This window comes from Crocodylus siamensis, chromosome 11, assembly GCF_052110815.1.
Source record: "Crocodylus siamensis isolate JL-2025a chromosome 11, ASM5211081v1, whole genome shotgun sequence".
NCBI classification, from domain to species: Eukaryota; Metazoa; Chordata; order Crocodylia; family Crocodylidae; genus Crocodylus; species Crocodylus siamensis.
Window position 1 is genome coordinate 19955920 of NC_143405.1, and position 18984 is coordinate 19974903.

General features: G+C 42.2%; 1 protein-coding gene across 19 annotated transcripts in view; it reads left to right on the forward strand.

Annotated features, from left to right (window-relative positions):
* ZNF618 (zinc finger protein 618) overlaps positions 1-18984 on the forward strand; it is a 278012-nt gene that overhangs the window by 143358 nt on the left and 115670 nt on the right. For all 19 annotated transcript variants that reach the window (XR_016438423.1, XM_090021214.1, XM_090021212.1 and 16 more), the window contains exon 2: positions 453-496. Coding sequence is in view for 18 of the 19 variants with exons in the window: in XM_090021214.1 (XP_089877340.1) it covers positions 453-496 (44 nt within the window). In the remaining variant the exon portion in view is untranslated. The remainder of the gene's footprint in view (positions 1-452; positions 497-18984) is intronic.

An 18984-nucleotide genomic window follows, 5' to 3' on the forward strand; every position in this document is an offset into this window, starting at 1 on the left:
ATACTTAGATTTAGGCAAATGTTAGTCCTACCAGACTTGAAAACAAAGGACATGTACCTGTCTTTGCAGTACTGGGGCCTTTAGCTATATCTCCCTAGTTGGTTTTTTGTATTACCAAGACTCCTAGGAGTCAGTCACGGAACAAAGGCATCCCGTACCCTAGGAATTTACAATTTAATGCGCCTTACATCATCCAACATAATGAGGACCTGCCCTTGACTGTGCCTGCTGGTATTGCACAACAGACGTAGCAGTAAATTTCCAGCATCTATTCCCTCCTTCACCCAACTCCCATTTCCTTCCTGAAAAAAGGTGGCTGAAAGGTTGGTTGGAGGGGGTTCCCTGCAGGATAGGCAAAACTGGATTCTGTCCATGCTGGGTATTAGTGGGGAAAGCTCCAGGATGCAGGTCAGTCATATGCTAAACAACTGTTTTTGTCTTTTGTTCCTTAGGGAGACGGGAGCAGCAGTACTGGAAGGAGAAGCTCTTCAAGCAGGTATGTTCATGGATTTCTCTGACCTCTTGTGAAAAGTACAAGACATTGGGAATGGTTTCCATGCCATGTCAACCTGTGGGGCTGGAGCAGAGGGTGGTACCAGTGGGAGCTGGATGTGGGTGGCTAGGAGAGCAGGGTGGAGGCAGGAGCCCAATTCAAATCTTGGCCTGTTTCTAGAGTTCTAGCTTTTAGTCGTGTGACAAGGTCAGAATCCCAGATTTCAATTTAAAGAAAAATAGTTGCAAAGAAATTAATGTAACTAGCAAAGGGATGACTGCAGAGGCAGGAGGCTGCCTGGTTTCATGCTCACCACCATGGTAGTCTAGGCACCCTCTTAGTCTGGGGTGGGCTGCCTCTATAATGGCTCTGGAGTGAGAGGCCAGACAGCTCTGCTCAGGAAGATAGGGCCTATGGCAGGGAGTCTGGCAAGGAGTGCTACAAGGGGAGTGAGGCAGCCAGCTACTGGGTCCAGTGTCTGAGGAAGGGAGGCATGGGGCCACAGCCACTCTAGGGTCCAGGGGTTAAGTGAGCCTCTGAATCTTTGGGCAGGCACAAATGCTCAGATGGTGGGGGCCTAAGTCCTTTCTCCTGTGGAAAGAAAAGCAATGTTAGACCTCCTTCCATGGTGGTTGTTCTGGATAACTTCAGCCATTCCCACCCCAACAAGGGGCAGCCTGTGGCTTTTTGAGCAATTGCCTGGGGACTGCTCTTTGGCTCAGACAGTCACTCTGAGGTAGCAACCATCAGGACTACAAAAATGTATCACTGAAATGTTGATAAGAGAAATTGGTACCTCACTCGGTCCCATCCCCTACAGAGAAACCCTTAGGTGAGCAAGAGAAATAGGGTGTGAATGGATATGGTGACCCCAATAAACAGACGCACTTGATTAGCGGGCAGGGACAAAATGTGGTCTGTGAAGGGTAAGTACAAAGGCCTTTCTGTGTCCTGCCTATTGGGTGCCTGAGACGACCTTACCTGAGGCATTGTTGGGACTTGTGGTGCGCTGTGTGGATGGAATGGCAGGATGATTCACTGCATGATGTAGCTCTGTTACTTGCCAAGTTTCTGTTTTTAATGAACATTTGTATAAAATGAGAATTGCATATCTTGCATAGAAATAGCAACAGTTTTCCACTGGAATTTCCTGCAGTTGATTCCATTGCGGTCATAATGTTGAATTCTAAGGTATCTGCTGCTATAATGACTGATAGGTAAAGGTAACGAAAGGTCAAAAGTCTTCCAAAACTAGGTGGCACATCCAGCTTGTGCAAGTTAAGGTCTGTTTTTGTTCTTGTAATCAGTGGCAAGTAAGGGATTGATGTGGCCAGCCTCACAGCTGGTTGCCTTTGAAAGTAAAGGGAAATAATGGGAAGGTTATATCAGAATCGCACCCTACAAAGGGCTTGGTCCCTGGTTTCCTTCAGAAGTCATCCTTTGAGGATCCCAGTCTTGGTCCTTTGAAGCCCCAACTCTTCACCCTTCCTTCCTTCCTTCCCAGTTGTCTCCTCTTATCTTACGAGGTAAGTTGAGTGGTGCCCTGGGTATGGGGGACTTACCTGGTGGGGAGGCACACCCCCAAATAATTTTTTATCCCTCTGCCCCGATCTGCCTCCCCTCCCTCCCCACAGACTTACCTGTTGGGGGTGGGGGGGCGGCAGCAGCACACACAGATCTTGGGGTGCTTTTAAGTGCCAGAGGTGATCTCCTATTTAAAAAGGCTGGAGACCACTGTACTACAATAACAGCAGTGCTGTAGGTACCTGTCACTTCATCTTAGTCCGCAGAAAGGGGCCTGCATGGAAATTACCTAGAATAGTTTTAAAAATCCTGAAACAGGTAAACGAATGGATGTTTTACCCCACTGTTGACTACATTTCAGTGTTTGGTGGACTTGCACTTGCCTGCACAGAGAGTAGCTTTTAAAGAAGCAGACTGGAAATGCATGTAATCATTGCAAAATCAAGATCAGCCATAGTCTGGGGAGGTGGAAGAATAACAAGTTTGCTCTGTTTGCAGATCAGACAAACTCACTATGATGAGACTTGCACTGCACAATTTTACTGTACCTGCTACAGGTCCAGGTGAGATGGTGGGAATGCAGAACAAATAGTAGCCCTTTCACAGAGTTAACTTTCTGTGGTAATAATCAAATTATTTAACTGATCCCAAAAGTACCATAAGATGCAACTTTACACCAGTTTCTTACTGGACTGCTGGCATTAAGCCAGCTCACTGGGGACTAGCAGAGCAGAGCCAGCAGCTAGCAAAGTGACAAATTCATTTGCCAGGAGAAAATGCTACCAGGGAAAAATGTGGAAGGAAAAGCGATATTGGAGTAGGGATAGGGGCTGGGTTGCATGTTTATAAGAGGAGAGCATAGATTAAAATGGAAAGGGTAGTGTGATATGGTCAAGGCAGTGGGGTGGGGGAGAGCAGAGCACAAGGGGGCTTCCTCTGAGATGTGGTGAACATGGCTGGGAAGAGGGGAGTGGAAAAGCATGGTGTGTTGAAGGGTTTGGTGGGTCGCATCATAGCAGAGAGGGGGGCCACATGAATAACATTAAAGGAAAATATTCCCACGCATTATTTTCTAGGAAAGTGGTAAAATTTTTCAAAAGCACCTAAATGGCACAGGAGACTTACATGACTTGGATATCTTTGAAATTGGGACATTGAATCCTAAGTCACTTAGGCACTTTCAAATATATTACCCACCAGCTTTTTTTCCCCTGAGTGGCTTGTTCATGGTCATATCCTGGGTACTTTTCAGAATAATGTTTTAACTGAGCTGCTCTTCTTCCTTTCTTCTGTAGTGGCTAATCACACCTGGTGTGTGGGGACTGAAGCTGTTTTCGCTGTAATGATTTTGGATTTGTAGGATGCTGTTTACACACATTCCATAGATGCAGTACAGTATACTTCAGCTACCATGGTCTATTGGGCTCCGAGTCATTTCCAACATGGCATTCTCATCTAGCTGCAAATGGCGTATAGAAGCAGTGTTTGTGTCCCAGCTCTCTTCTTGGACATGAAGCTTTTAGCCTGGCATCTAAAGTCCTGGAAAATGGGAAATCTCTCGCCATCCTTGTCTTTTTTTTTCTTTTTCTTTTTTTTTTCTGAGTCCACTTCCCTGTAATTGTTCTAGCATGCAGTTTTTTCCATCTAATAAGTTAACACTTCCTCCTGTTTTCTTCTGAGGTACGAAAGAACCCCTGACATTTAATTTGTAAAGTAGAGTACATCCTTCTGTGGCACAACCAGGCTCTGCCCTCTCACAAATTCTTGATTCGAGGTCCTTCTTCTACATCCTTTTATTAAGCAAACACCCTTTCATTATCTGCTGTTCAACAACTACCTCTCTGCATATTCACTTCCCACAACCCACATCATCTAATAGTTTGCTGCATTTACTACACTAGCAGTTTTGGATTCCTGATAATAAATAAAAACAGCATTTGCTTCTGGAATATCGTATATTGCATGTCCAGAGGCCTTTTCACATTACAGTGTTAATTGACTGCCTCTGCATTGAAGGCTTCTGGTTATCTGTTTGATAATGTCATGAAGACATTTTATCCTATGTGTAAAATGTTCCTATTGACACATAATGACTTGTGCACCTTATATATTGTAAATATAGAAAGCATTTGAGAAGATGCAGAGAAAAGCAGCAAAATGAAATAGAGTTTGGAATGATTAATCATCCACATACAATGAAGCAGAAGCCTTGTTCTTGAGACCTCAAAAGCTAGTCTGGACAAAGCACTGGAGGGGTCAGTTCTTTACTGGCCACTGGAAGATGGATGGATACATTGACCCTGCCAAGCTGTAGTTCAGTTTCCTAAATTTTCAGTGCTGAATTTTCAGCATAGAAATTCATTGGGCTTATTCTAATGATGTAGTTAACTGCTCCAAGAGTGACAGGATAGTATACTATCCTGACAGCTTTTTAACTAGCCATGTCCCATCTTAAGTGTGTAGAAATAACACTTGTGGCATGTGGTGCTTGCAGTTTCTTGGCTGAAGAAACTGGCGCATTTAGGCAGGTGATTACCTAATTTTGCCTTTGAATTGTCATTTAGTTGGTCTGAGTGTCTCTGTAATTTATTGCGTACACAAAGAATGAGCAGTGAAGTTTCCCAGGCTTGGTCTGTGTGCAAGCCTTACTTTTCTGAAAAGTGTTGAGAAAAAGTATTTTAACCATTGATTTTATTTAAGAGAAAGTGGAAGAAAAGCCTTTTCTAAAGGCAAAAAAAGAAGAGCCACATGTTTAGGTATAGCTACAAAAATGGCTGACATTTGAAATTGGCTTTGAGAATCCTCAGTGAAGTCTTTGGTTTGTTGGAAATGTTGTTCTTTTATGACGTTACGACACTGTCTGGTTTGTTGTAAGCCATTGTTTACTATTAAAATATATCATATAATATACAGCCACAGGGAGGATGGAACTGGAGGTGCTTGAATTTGGTGTACTTGATCTCACAACCTCAGTGATGCATTCTCCCTTTTTACTTATTTTTACATTTAGTTGCATTTCATCATTTTCATGCCATTAAGAGTGAATGTTAAAAGCCCAGGAGGACCCCTGGTTTTTACAGACTTGCCACTTTTGTCTTTTAATCTGATGCAGCTGGTGCCTTGAAAGTAGCTACCCTTAAACCTGCAGTTTTTTTACTGAGAATTAGCTATGTTAGAGGTAGAACCCCAAAGCCTTCCCAACTCCTTCACTTCCTTGAGATTTCTGTCTCAGACTATGTTTGCTTATGTGTAAATTTGAGAATGACAGTGTTATCAAGGACATGGAAAAATTCTCCTATGGGGTTGGCAGAGATAGAAGAGAGGACTATTTACCTCAGGAAGGAGACAAGAAAATGGATGCAAGTGAAAGGGTGTAAATTAGTGAATGATCTAAAGAAGCTGTATCAGAGACTCCTACTTTCCTTGTATCAGAAAGCAAGAAAGAAGAGGACAGTCAACAAAATTAACAAGTAGTAAATTCAAAGCTAATAAAACATACTTTGTTGCCAAAAGATATTGAGGCCAATACATAAGACAAAAAAGATTAGATAATTACATGGATAACGAGACTATCAGGGCTGGTGCAAGGACCATCTTTTTTTTTCTGTGGAGCCCTGGTTCATGATTCTGGCTCACAGGTACAGCAGTGGTACAAATGATAAACATGTTTTGAAAGGGTTATAAACTGTTTTGCTTCAAGGCAAAGCCATACTCTTTTAAGGTTAGGAGGAAGTTTTCCTGGAGGCAAGTTGTTCCATTGCTGCGCCCTGCAGAGGCTCCTTCTCCTTCCTGTGAAATATCCGATGCTAAGCTAAATGGACAACTGGTCTTGATTGAATGTGGTGACTCTCATGCAGTTATGACATGGATCAAGTTGATGTTACATTGGGAGATCATTCAGAAATACAGGCCCTTTGCTTTTGAATCTCAGTAATGCTGGGGTGAAGATAATTACTTACAAACAATTAGTGTCAGCTTTCGAACAGTGGGCTCTGGATCTTTAAAAAGTAGATCAAAAACACATGTATAGTTCTGGCAAACAGCGCAGCTGTCACACTTCCTTGTGTCACTGGGGTCCCATACAGCCTTGTGCAAGACACAGTTTTATATAATAATTGCTGTTGTGTAGTGTGTGGCTGGGGAAGGAAGAATGATGCTTTTAACTCCTTTGTTAGCTATTTATTTTAATGAGTCATTAGATTTGTTTTCAGTTTTAAGTACACTTTAAAAGCATGAGTATCCTGCTGAATTAATTCATTCCCTGATACAGGAACTGGATCTGTTTGGGGGGAAAAATTGAGCCATCTGAAAACTTCCCGCCCCCTAGCCTCCCAGTTTACATGATGACTGTCAGTCAGGGAACCCAGCTGCAGCACAGATGTAGCCGTACACAGGAGGCATGCCACTTTCCCATAATGGAGCTAAAATGTTTGACCTTGTAGAGTCTAACTGGTCTGTGAGGACATACCTGGGTCTCACTTGTAATGATGCTGTAATAATGATCCCTGATAGCTTCAGTGTAGCTTCAGCTATTATCAGAAGGGCTTCTCGCAGGTATTTAAGTTTGTGTTGAGTGGATCTGTGCTGAGTAAGAATATCTCTGATGGGTCAGAGGCCTTTGAGGTCATGTCTTTGCTAAACCTGCAGATAAATTGAGTGGATACAGTGACCATCAATGTTATAACATGGTTGGGTAGCTCAGACCATATCTGTTAAGGGAACCATGCTGGAGCCTGGATCTTACTCAAGCAAAAGCAAGCTCTACCGGTACATGTTTAACCATATTGAACGTGTTTTCTCTTCTGTTCAGAACTGGTGAGGTCTCATCAGGAGTAATGCGTCCAGTTTTGGGCCCCACGCTTCAAAAAGGATATGAATGGGTTGAAATGAGTCCAGCAAAGAGCAACAAAAATTATTAGAGGCCTGGGAAGCAAGACTTGTGAGGAAAGGCTGAAAGAGCTAAAGTTATTTAATCTGGAGAAGAGAAAACTGAGGGGGATTAGATAACAGTTTTCAATACCTGAAGGGCAATTAAAGTGAGGATGGAGATGGCATTTACTCTGTAGGAGACAGGACTAGGAGTAATGGCCTCAAGCTGCAGCAGAGGAAATTTAGGTTGGAGATTAGGAAGAAATTTCTGCCTATGAGAGTGGTCAGACATTGGCACAGGCTCCCTAGAGAAGCTGTGAAATCTCCATCCCTAGCAATTTTCAAGAGCAGGTTGGACAAATAGTTGGCTGGGATGGTTTATTTAGTGATGGTCCTGCACTGAGCAGGGAGCTGGATTAGATGACCTTGTGAGATACTTCCAGCCCTGCTTTTCTGTGATCTTATGTTGAAAGCTTAGAGAAGGTGCTTAGGGGTGTGGAAGGAAACAGGAAGCAGCAGCTTCCTCTTCAGCATCCTTTCTCTTGCCCAGTCTGTTCCCTTGTAACCTCATCTGTGGCTTCTTTTCCTCTCCCCTCATCAATTCCTCACTCCCACCTAAATTCCCCCACCCCCTTTTCATCCCTTTCCCCCAGGGACCATGTGCCAAATATGGAGTCGGCAAGCATGGCCAGGTGACTTCTTCCTGATTATTGAGGGAAATCTTCTTATAACAGCTCTGCAACAAGCGTCTGGTAGGGCCTGGAAACCCCCTTGTGACAGAGCAGTGGGGACATAATGAAGGGCAGTGGTGGCTCCTAGTCTTCTGCCCAATCCTGGCTTTTTATCCAGAATCTACAGCCAAAAAACAGTATCTCCAGGTAGAAAAAACAGGTACAGAGTTAATAATATCCCTGTTATTTTAATCATGAGGAGCCTTTTGCATGCACCAACAGGCAGTAGGCAATAAGGGAACAGATTGGTGATTGTTCTGTCAGCCTCTGATTCCAGATGCATTTTGTATTTACTTGCTTCCATAGATACTAGTGATCATTAAGCCAATTAAGTCATCCAAGTACTTCTCTTCTGTCAACAGGTTTATGATAATAATAGCATCATCTAAACTGGAGATGGACAAGATCTGTTCTTTAAAGACACTATCCACACAGGATTCCCATCCTCTGATTTCAGGGTTTTAGTGTGAAGTATGCCAAAGCTCCTTAACCTATGAATGTCAGCCATCTGAGGAAATGACAGGACCATTAGCCCCTCTCTTATGTTCTCTTCCAGTTGCCATAGCCCCTGTTTCCTCAGTCAGTTCTTGAGGAAGCAGATGCTCCCTAAATTGCTAAGGGTGGAGAGGCACAAATGAGACTCCTTCTGAAATTAACGGGGATAGAAATAATCAACACCCTGAGCTCCATCACCATAGAACAGAATCCATAGATCTAAAGGAAGATGGACAATTGGGAATTCTCTGTGCTGGTTTGTTTTAAATCAGCAGAATTGTAGGTAAGCAATTTTCCCTCATCTCAGAGTATGAAAAGTTTTGAAATTTTGTTTTGTACCAGAGCTATGAAGAATGTCTTGCATTCAAAAAATTGTCCAGCTCTTTTCCAATATGCAATTGGTCCAATAAATATATCACCCTGAGAAATCCTTGCCTCTTGCATAATTCCTGGACCTCCATGACTATAACATCACTCTAACACTATTAGGACCACAGAAAAGTATTACTTGTTAGCTAGTGTTACAGAAGTTCTTTCATTTTAATAAGACTTAACGCATACCTAGGGGTTTTAACAAATCATTCCAAAATTTGCCAGCCAATTTAGGAGAAGCTGGAAGGTAGTTTTCCCAAATGAAGTTCTAGCACTAAAACTAATAGAACCCCAAGCAGTCAGTCATTTCTTTAGGTTAAAGCCATCAATAGTGTCACAAATGGACAAGCAGGAAGAAACTCAGGGAGATGTATCGTCTGTTGTGCTGGGAAGAACATGGTGTCTGAGGCAGGGGAGTTTCTAGCCCAACTGTTGTGCTTCAGAGCTCAAAACTTCTATGAGTCAGAAGAATTTGAATCTGTCTCACTCTATGAAGCTAATAGTAATAACATCTTCAAAGAAGCAAAATTGCAAGAAAATATTTTTTCTGTAGGTCATAATCCCCCCAGTCACCATGGGGGCTGTTCTTTTAATAGTGTACATTTTAGCATTTTATTTACTTTAATTGTAAACTTTTCCCATGAGGGAATTTCACCATTTTATTTATACCAACCCTTAACCCAGTAGCTCTTACTGTGGCAAATTTTGTCTGCTGTTCTCTCTGTATTCTCCTTTGCTTATTTTTATCTTCTTCTCTGGTGGATGTATTCCCTTAGATTGCTGTAGATGTCTTCATCTGCAAGATTGAATCCAATCTAAGCATTTATACTGTGCTTGCTTCTGTAATAGCTGAGCACCTACAAATATTTGTTGACAGTTATGTTGCCCCCTCAGTTATTTCATAGTCAAGCACTAGAGGCCGAGTTCTTTTATTTTTTCCCTTATGAGTAAATCCTTAATCTATTCCCTTTGTTTTTCCTTGAATTTATACTTCTTTGTTGCCATTTCTGCACTTGAGAATTTAAAGATGCTGGCAGCTATTTTATTATAATCCTAAATATAGTTTTTAACCTGCATTGTTTGAAAGAGTCACATTTTTATGACTAGTTCCAGTCTTTCCCTTTTGGCAAATTATGAGTGTTTCCTGTTTTTTATGTTGGCTAAGCCAACATTTCTGTTAGCCTTTCTTCTTCAAACAGTCCTCAATGTGTCCTTATTAAGGACAGCAAAATTCTAGGAATTAATTTTGTTACTGCTTTAGGAATTCACTGGGGTGTTCAGTTTTTGCTCTACTTTGTATTTTAATGTTTGTTTTCTAAGCAAGACAATCAACCTGGTAAAGTTGTATGATTCACTTGTTTTAAAGTAGCTAAAGCTGTTCAGTGTCCTTGAAACATGGAAATACAATTAGAATTCTGTTTTGCTATTACTGTAGATATTCCCCAGCAGAGATATAAACAGTTTAAATCTGTTTAGAGTCTGTGTTTCTTAATTTCATACAATGATCTTTTTCTAAATATTGTCAATGGTTTATGCACCATTATTAGGGTTGTTTAGTAGGGCTGTGCGAAGCTTTGGTTCCTGATATGATTCGGCAGAAATTCAGTCTGATTCGGTGGCCAAATCTCCAAATGCGAATTGAATCAGAGGACACTTTAATCTCTCTGAATCGAACGGGAACCCTCTGATTCAATTCGGAGAGATTCAGAAAGATTCGGTGATTCGGACATAGGAACAGCTTTAAATGTTTTTTCTGTGTACCTCTAGGTAGCAAGCGGCTTGTGAACGCTGCGGTGCTGGGTGGCATGGAGTGTCCCACAAGAGTACAGGGGGCTCCCCAGTGCACTCGGCAGATACCTTTGGTTCTGCCAGGGAGTGCATGGGGGCCCCCCGTGCACCCCCCCAGCTCAGCACCTGGTGCCTCCTGGGTCTGGGGAGTGCCCCCGGGGTCCCCCCACAGCCAATCGCTGAGCTGGGGGGCCCCCCAGCATGCTCCCTGGTGGGCCTGGAAGTGGGCTGGAAGTACTTCCAGTCCATTTCCTGGTTTGCCACTGAGCACATGGAGGGCCCGCTGCACTCCTGTGAGACACTCCATCCACCCCAGCATCGCAGCATTCACAAGCTGTGCTGGTACATCGAAGTATGTAGAAAAAACATGTAAAGCATGTGCCTGTGTCCGAATCGCTAATTCTCCGAATCAGCATTGAATCTTCAGATTCGGATTCGGCCAAATTGAATCAGGGACAGTAATCCAAATCAACTAATCGAATCACTGTCCCTGATTTGGGCTGAATCTGAATTGAATAGGGCCTACTTCACACCCCCCTATTGTTTAGCTAATTTATGTTATAGAGATTACATCAGGTTCACTAGGCAAGCTTCAGGACATGATGGCTGAACAGGGAGGAAATTATATTATCACACAGATATGTAGACCAGTTTGTGTGATGTAATGAAATGCCACTGTAAATATTGTAGCTTACTTAGTTGCAGTCACTCCCTCCTTTATGACATTATGCAACTTAACTTTGAGATCTCCAATTGGTAGTTACACTTTTGAAAAGACATGCATCTTAGAGGTAATGAAATAGTTCTGTTCAATGCATACAGTTTCTAGAATGCTTTATCCTTCTAACGTGTATAACTGCTGGATTTTCAGACAGAAAAATTCCACCATTAAGAGAGAACTGATCCATTAATAATTGTTAACTTGTTTGCCCAGCTTGTCCTCAACTTTCTCAGTTCTGAAGATTCCTTGACACCGACTCTTTTGGCTGGTGTAGCTGAAACACAACTAAAACTGTTTTAATCATTGTCACAGAAAGCAGGTAAAGAGGTGGTGGGACCTGGCATCCATTGTATTGGTATAGCATTATTCAAAATAGTTGGTTGTATTTCAAATAGGTGTCAGTATGGATCCCACTGTATTCAGTCCCACTGCATGTGATTGTGCATTGTTGAGATGTGAAAACAGATTATTTTAGCTAAGAGCACTTGTCAGAGCCACACACATGTCCTTCTCTACCTTGTGCTCTGTATGAGGTCAGAAAGGGATGAGTAGCCACATTTCTCCATCCGTTCCCTGTGACGTGCTCATGTCTGCTAGATGTAACCTAACATCAGCTACCACTCAAACTGGTAGTCTTAAAACCTCAAGGCGTCAAACTTAAACTATGCTACAATCAGCTGATTTCCTGTATGCACAGATGTAGCATGTGCCTTTTCTTCTGGAGGGATTCACACGTCACACAGACTTTCAGTCTACCTTCCTGTACCCAGGCCTAAAGGTCTGAAGATGAATCTCCACTTCGGAGTAGTCTGTGCAGGTGGCATCAAACCCAGATGACCTAAACCCAAGACCTCTGTTTCTCAGTCAAGGTGGTGCTCTCTGGTAATACCTAGCAAAGAACTGATATAGACGATGGCAGTGATGGCAGAATTACTATAGCACCAGAATGAGTGTCTTTGACATCAAAAGTAATACATCATGCCTTCAAGAAAGCTGAGAGGGGCCACACTGGACTTTGGCATTGGACTCAGTGAAGACCTGGATGTCATCTCACATAGAAAAGCATTTAAAATGTAATCCCCCTACATCTTGCACAGTAAATGCAAACAAAAGGAGGAAGAGTCCAGCAGTAATAGGCCTTATACTAAGGGCTCCAGAAGTATTGACAGTTGTCCTGGCATCAGAGGACTGATTGAGATGGTCCTAGGCATAGACACAGACCACTGTTCTGCCAGTGCCTTGATCATAAGCATTGCTGTTAAGAGGTGATCCTGTCATCAACACCTGTAGAGCATGCTTTCTTTCAGAGTGGAGCAGAGAGCCACTCCCCATACAATCTGTGAGTGATGCTATGGAGGGACCAGGCAGAGGCCAGTCAGCTGGTCTAGACTGGCACCAGTCCACCCAGCAGCCCATAGAATAACTGTGGAATACCACCTGGCTCTTCTGGAAACCCTTGAAACATCCTCTTTGTGCCTAAGAGATCAGTAATGATCATTGAAGAAGAGGAAATGATCCGTCTTGCTGACAGCATCGCTGGGCTGACCCCTGACACCTAAGTACCAGGGTCTCCAGGACCTAGAGGCACAAGTACACTAGCCTTCTAACCTCAGGATGAAGCTGTCTCCATAGCACCAATTGTGATGATTTTCAGGTATATGGAGGCTTCTTGGTGCAGATCAGACACTTGAATACTGAGACCTTGGGCATCACTAAAATATTGCACAAACTCTTCAATATCCTATCAGCTGCCTCAGGCCAGAATGGCCTTCCCCAGAAATGAAAGATTTTAAGGCCCAGCAAGAGCTTTTAATAAAATATTCTCCTTGACACTGATGGCAAAACACGTCCAAAGCAGGTAACTAGTACTACCATTTAACTTAGTTACTAGGGTGGATAAAAATCAATGATTTTTTTTTTAAAGCTATATTTTTAAAAAGTGTTTTATTTAAATAAGTTTTTGTATTTAATTGTATTGATTTATTTTTGATAAGATGCTTTAAAAAATAAACGTATATAAAAATAGCTTCAATTTAAGATATGTTAAAGCTCAAAGATATCATGGAATAGGGATTATAACTTCTGATTATATATTATTTGAAATGAGATATTCATGTAACCTTTTTAGAAACATTTTATAAATAGGTCACAAGAGGCCAGGGACAATATTAGGGGCCCAATCTTATGGGATTCCTAGAGGCTCCTCTATAGATTAGTAAAGATTAAAGAATACCACTGTATCCAGTGGGACTCAGTGTTCTCAACCATTTTTGTACCAAGGCCCATTTGTAAACATCAGTGGCCAGTCCCAACCCAGTGCCCCTCACCCCCAGGCCTCAGCCCCCCGCCCCCGCAGTGTGTGGGGTGGGGAGAGGGGGTATCAGGGGCCCCAAGCAGCCCCTTGCAGGCTGGAACTCTGCCAGCTGCAAGGGAAAAACCATGGTTTCCCATGTTTTTCTCCTTTAGAGGAGAATCCATGTTGCTAATCTGTTTTTAAAATTTGTTTGCACCCCTTTCATATATTCTTGCAACGCACTTGTGGTTTGAGACCCATAGATTGAGAAACACTAGTCCAGATTCCCATTAAGCATCTCTGTGATGCTTAGCGTCAGTTCTCAAACTGTAAATTTGTGTCTCCAGAGATAACATCCATGTTAACAGCAGTATATGGAGATGAGAGATAACAGACCTTATTACCTATCCATTAGCCCTGTTGTCTCTCTGCAAGTTTGTGTACACAATCAAGCCCTTACCTTTCTCTAAAAGTGCAGAGTTTAAAGGATATCAAACAACAAGAATGCCCTTTTTATAGAAAACAGTGATTGAATCAAGGCTTCCTGACCACAGAGGTAAATCGTGATTTAAATCATGATTTAAATTAATTTGATTAAAATCAAATCCATCCTGTCGGATATTTCTGTTCCTACCGTAGCTCTCAGTTCTGAGGGAGCAATCATGTTTAGCTAAAAATGTTTAACAGTAAAATATGTAGAAAGCTAGACCTATTTGGTAGGAAGCCCTGTTCTTTAATGTTACTATCATTTTGAGTGGAAATTGTCGGGTGCTGTTAGCCAAATCTGACCTGCTAACCTTGGCTTGTTAGTCTACTCCTGCGCGCACATGCAGAGGAGCTCGGATGTTCTAAAGGTGGGTCAGTAGTTGTAGAAAATGATCTTTCTAGCAGTGTCTACACCAGAGACGGCGTCTAGATCTGTGACTATGGCAATAACTACAAGATGGGTGTCCTGGGTTCAGGGATTTGCTATAAGGAACAGGTCATGATGCAGCTATACTGTTTGAAGGAGCCAAATTCTTTCTTCAGAAAATTGTCCTTTGAGATGTTATAATCAGTCAGTACAGGCCCCATGACCTACTCGTCCTCCCTTCTTTTAATATCTTCAGCTACGAAGCTGTGAGGGGACAGAAAGAGAGTCTTCGTGTTGCTGGGCATAAAAGAGTTAAAAACTAGAATTTGGCTGAATTGTCTGCAGTGATGTGTTTTGGACAGGTAGCAGTTTAGAGAGAGGCAGTTTTGTTTTAATGAAAATTCCACTCTTTTGAAATTAATACATTTAAATCAGTACAAGTAATAGTCCCACCCCCTCAGATGAGACAAGCTGCTATTTATGAACAAAGCCTTCAGTGTGGCTCCATCAAAATAAAATGCGAAGTCATCTGATAAAGGCCCATCTCCATGTCTTTCTAGGGTCTTCCCCTCCCCTCCATAAGCCTAAAGCAAATGAAATGGCTTCTTGAAGGGAAGTGTAATCTGAATTGTGCAGCATCTAAAATTTTGGGAAATATTAGAGATTCTTTCATATGTTGTGACACTGACTGGTTTGGGCTTTGTGTTTCTACTTTCTAAGGACACCAAAAACCTTTGCACGTGATCTCTTTTTTTGGGTTGGTATATTAAACAGGATTGCCTCTTAAACCCTACATAGGAAAGTGCCATATAGATCCTTGGTTACTGATAATCAGTGGGGCAGGCAAAGCAATCCAAGATCTGGGAGTGATGGTCTCAGCCGCTATGGGTTTTTTTTAGATGACAGTTCAATCCTTTGTCCCCTTGTTGATCATGCACAGTGTTTGGGCCTTTGTTGAAATACCTGGGTAGTGCTGCCCGTTTCTGGAGTCTGTGCAGCTGTCTCATTGTCTCTTGTTACAGTTCCCTTTCCATATCTCCACTTGTACCTGATTGATCATGGTCTCTTCAAAACTGCTTTGCTCCTGTGTTTAGCACTACATTTCAGATTAAGCATATATTTCAAGGAAGTCTTTCAAAGGTCCTGCTAAGCAGTCTCTGGCAAGCTATATGTTTATTTTGGTTAATTTTAGATTATTTGATTAGTGTATTAACAGTCTTAGGTCTTTATTAAAACCTGGTATGATAAACAGTTGATATGCCAGTATTATAAAAATGTACATAACAGCAAAAAATACATTAAGGTTGTAAATAACACACACATCTTAACAATGGGCGCTTCTAAAGGTTTGGACTTCATGCAAACACTTGTAAATTCCAATTGAATTGGTAGCCAATTCATGTCCAGCCTCATGTATCTTTCCATTCTTTACTGCCCTTCTGCCCCTGCTTAATCATCTTCTGGATAGTATACTACCTATGTTTAGTAACTTAAGGAGATATGAGCAGATACATTCCCTTCTGGCATTTGTTTTCCAGAAACCGTACAAGTCACACTTTCAGGTTGCAGAACTGTATCCTGGAAGGAAGTAACTCTGAATCTGGTAGAAACCAAATGGGCAGGAGTTACTTGTATTATACTGTGGCTAATAAAAAGTACCCCAATTCTTAGATACAAAAGGTGTTATCCCACTGTATGCATTATTGAGAGTGTTAATGAAGTACAGTGTCCAGTTCTGCTATTCTTGCTTTAAGAAAATGATGAAAAGGTAGAAAAAGTACAAAAAGAATGCTACAGGGAAGATTCAAAATCTAGGATATCTGTCATACAGGGAGACATTAATGAAACTTGATCAGTTTTGCTTGTTCAACAGAAGGTGAAAAGATGAATTGATCATGGTGATAAGTACATAAATGGGCAGAAGACTTCCCAGAACTGGAGGGGGGGTTTTGTCAAGCACAGATAGAATGAGACCTAATGGGTGGAAGCAAAGGATAGGCAACTTTAGAAAAAAAATATGGTGCTAATTTTTTAGGATAATTAATTTTTGGAGCAAGACAGCCAGAGATGTGATCGGTTCTCTGCCAGTTTCCATCTTTAAATCATGACAGTGTCTATTTAAATATATTCTGTATAGGCTGGACACAAGAATTGTTTCATGAAATTCTCTGGTTTGTGTTTTGCAGGAGGCCAGAGTAGAGGACCAATGCTGTCCCTTCTGGCATTTGCATCTGTTGTTCTGTGAAGATGAATGTCTGAGAGCTGAAGCTAGACAAATTAAAACAAAAAGTAAAATGCTAATATATCCCATTAAAAAAAATAATGGATTTCCCCCATTTCACTGTCTTGACTCTGCACTCAGATATTTCTTTGCTCCTTCGAGGTCGGAGAGAGAGAAGTGACCCAGGGGGAGAATATGGACAAGATAGGTCCCCTGCTTCCACTTTGCTCCGTCTTCTGCAGCTTTAGGCAGTGCATATGTGAGAGAGATTTGTTCTGTTGGCAGCAAAAGTGGCTGCCTGGTTGAAAAAGCCAGCATTAATAATGCCCAAAGCAAGCCACTTAAGGTATATCTTTCAGTTATATTTATTTCACTTGAATTCATTTAATTCTAAAATTGGGATTCTTTTACATCATTGCATCTTGTCCTATTCATTGATCTTCCTTCACTTAAGGAGCTATAGAAATTGTGTTGTTTCTAAAATTGTGATTAATATCTGTAGGAGCAGCCTATCTCAACATAGCTATGTCCACTCATATAACCCACAGTAACCTAGAGACTCCTCTTACCTTTCTGTACAATTACTGGCAAGGCCTGGCATTAGACTTGCCAGTTTCTGACTGGTTGGTGCCAGTGTTAGAAGGGCATTAATGCATGTTCCCTTCCACTTGCTCTCTTCTAGGATCTGGCAGATGCAATTATTCTTTCTGTGCTTTATAAACTTTGGTCCTCCCAGGTGTCTCAAGGATCCTTAGTGCCCTCTTTTGAACACAGCAGGTGGCATCTCTCTTTCTGCATTGAACTTGAAAGTGATTATTGAGATGTTAGTCACTTATTCTTGGGTCTCTTAACCTCAGTGTTTTGAGGGAAAGAATCCAGGATGCTCCACTTCCAACGGTAACAAAACCTTTGGGAGTAAGTAAGGGGAGGGGCTTCCTTTTCCCACACACAATCACTTCTCTTCTTTTGCGAGAAAGGTGCAGAGGAGCTGACAGTTCAAGTCAGAATCCCAACTGATCTCTCTTTACCCCCCAACAGGATGCTCAGCAGGATGTGTGCTGTAAAAATCATCTCATTAGAAGCTATCTGAGTACACGTGCAATCACAGATCACTCAAAAGGGAGCACAGTGCACACATGTTTTTGTTGCTGCCTTCAGAGAATTACATGACAAATTATTCCTAGCTGGAAGAAATGTCCTTTATAATTGGGGGTTTTTCTCATTCTTTCATAAGGGAGGAGTGTGTGTTTTTTAAGTAGCTTTTAGTCATTTTCATTATTTATGAGAATGCTTCTCCAGATCAGAAAAAGCAAAGTGAAAATGTTAGTTTCTTCTGGCTGCAGCAGCTGACGGGTCCCATTTGCTTTCAGTCATTGCCGGTTCTGTTTATCACAGCCAGAAGGAATGCTCTCCAAAGATACAGACTGCACCAGATTGCAGCTCTTGGGTCTGTTCCCCTACTGGGAGACCAGCTGGGAAATAAACCATTAGCTTCACTTGGGGGTGTCACCTTTGCAGTGGAGTTTCAGTGCCGCAAGTAGCAGCCACTTTCTTTCTGTCCTTAAGTTCAGAAGACCCCCTTGGGCTGCCTGTGCTGGTCTGCACTTGCTGTATGGCAGCAATCAATTTAGTCAACAACTACAGACTAAACTTTTATTCCTTAAATAATCTCCTCTGTGTCTAGTTGAGGTTTTGGCTTTCAGGCTGTCTGTGCAGCCTGGCCCAATATGTAGAGCAGCCACGAAAATGTCTGGGGGACCATATGCCAACTGCAGAAGTGGTCTAGCTGGCTCCCGTTCCTGCACCAGCACATCACCTATATCAGAAACCTCTACAAGCTGAGCATCTGCTGTGGAATCTCCCCCTTGGCACACATCCACAGCAGGTGATCTTAGGGATATTTGCATTCCCTTTTAGTCATCTGAGCAGTACAAACAGGGCCAAAAAGGGGCAAAAAATCTGGCCTACAGTCTTTGTGTAGCTGCCCATCTCTTGTGCCTTGTATCCAGGACAAGGCCTCAGGTCTTCAGCGCCTGCTGTGCAGAAAATGATGTAGGACCAGGAGGAGGCCATAAGCTCTCCAGACCAGGAATGGTGTTGTGAGCAGGCTGTCATCTTCATCCTTTGGAATTCCCTGAGATGGTTCCCTTCCTCTAGAAAGCACTTTGTGACTGAAGCTGAAAAATCTTCATTTTGCTTGTATGTAACACCCTTATTTTCCCTCTTTTACCTGTTCCTGAGAAAAAATATCTCAATGGCATTGGTGTATCCTCTTGCATGTTGTCTGAGTGTTCTGTCATTAACAGCCTGGGTCTTTGCCTTTGTTCAGGATACCGCAGGCTGCATTGCAGGACTTGAACCTATGGTGGTGCTCAAGATTCAGTCTGTCAAGAGGTCTTTTTACCTCTGTTATACTCCTGTTTATAGAGTTTGTGCTGTGAAAGTGGCTAAGAGGCCTCAAAAATAACAACTGGATGCCGAACTAGGTTCCTGTGCCAAAACTGGTGTTGCAGTGGTTGTGGCAGAGGTATAACAGGGCAGCTTGTTGCCCTTTGGCTGGTGGTGACCAGCTAGCAGTGGCTGTTATTTTGTGTGCTCCCCAGCTAAGTCATTATCCGTAGCTG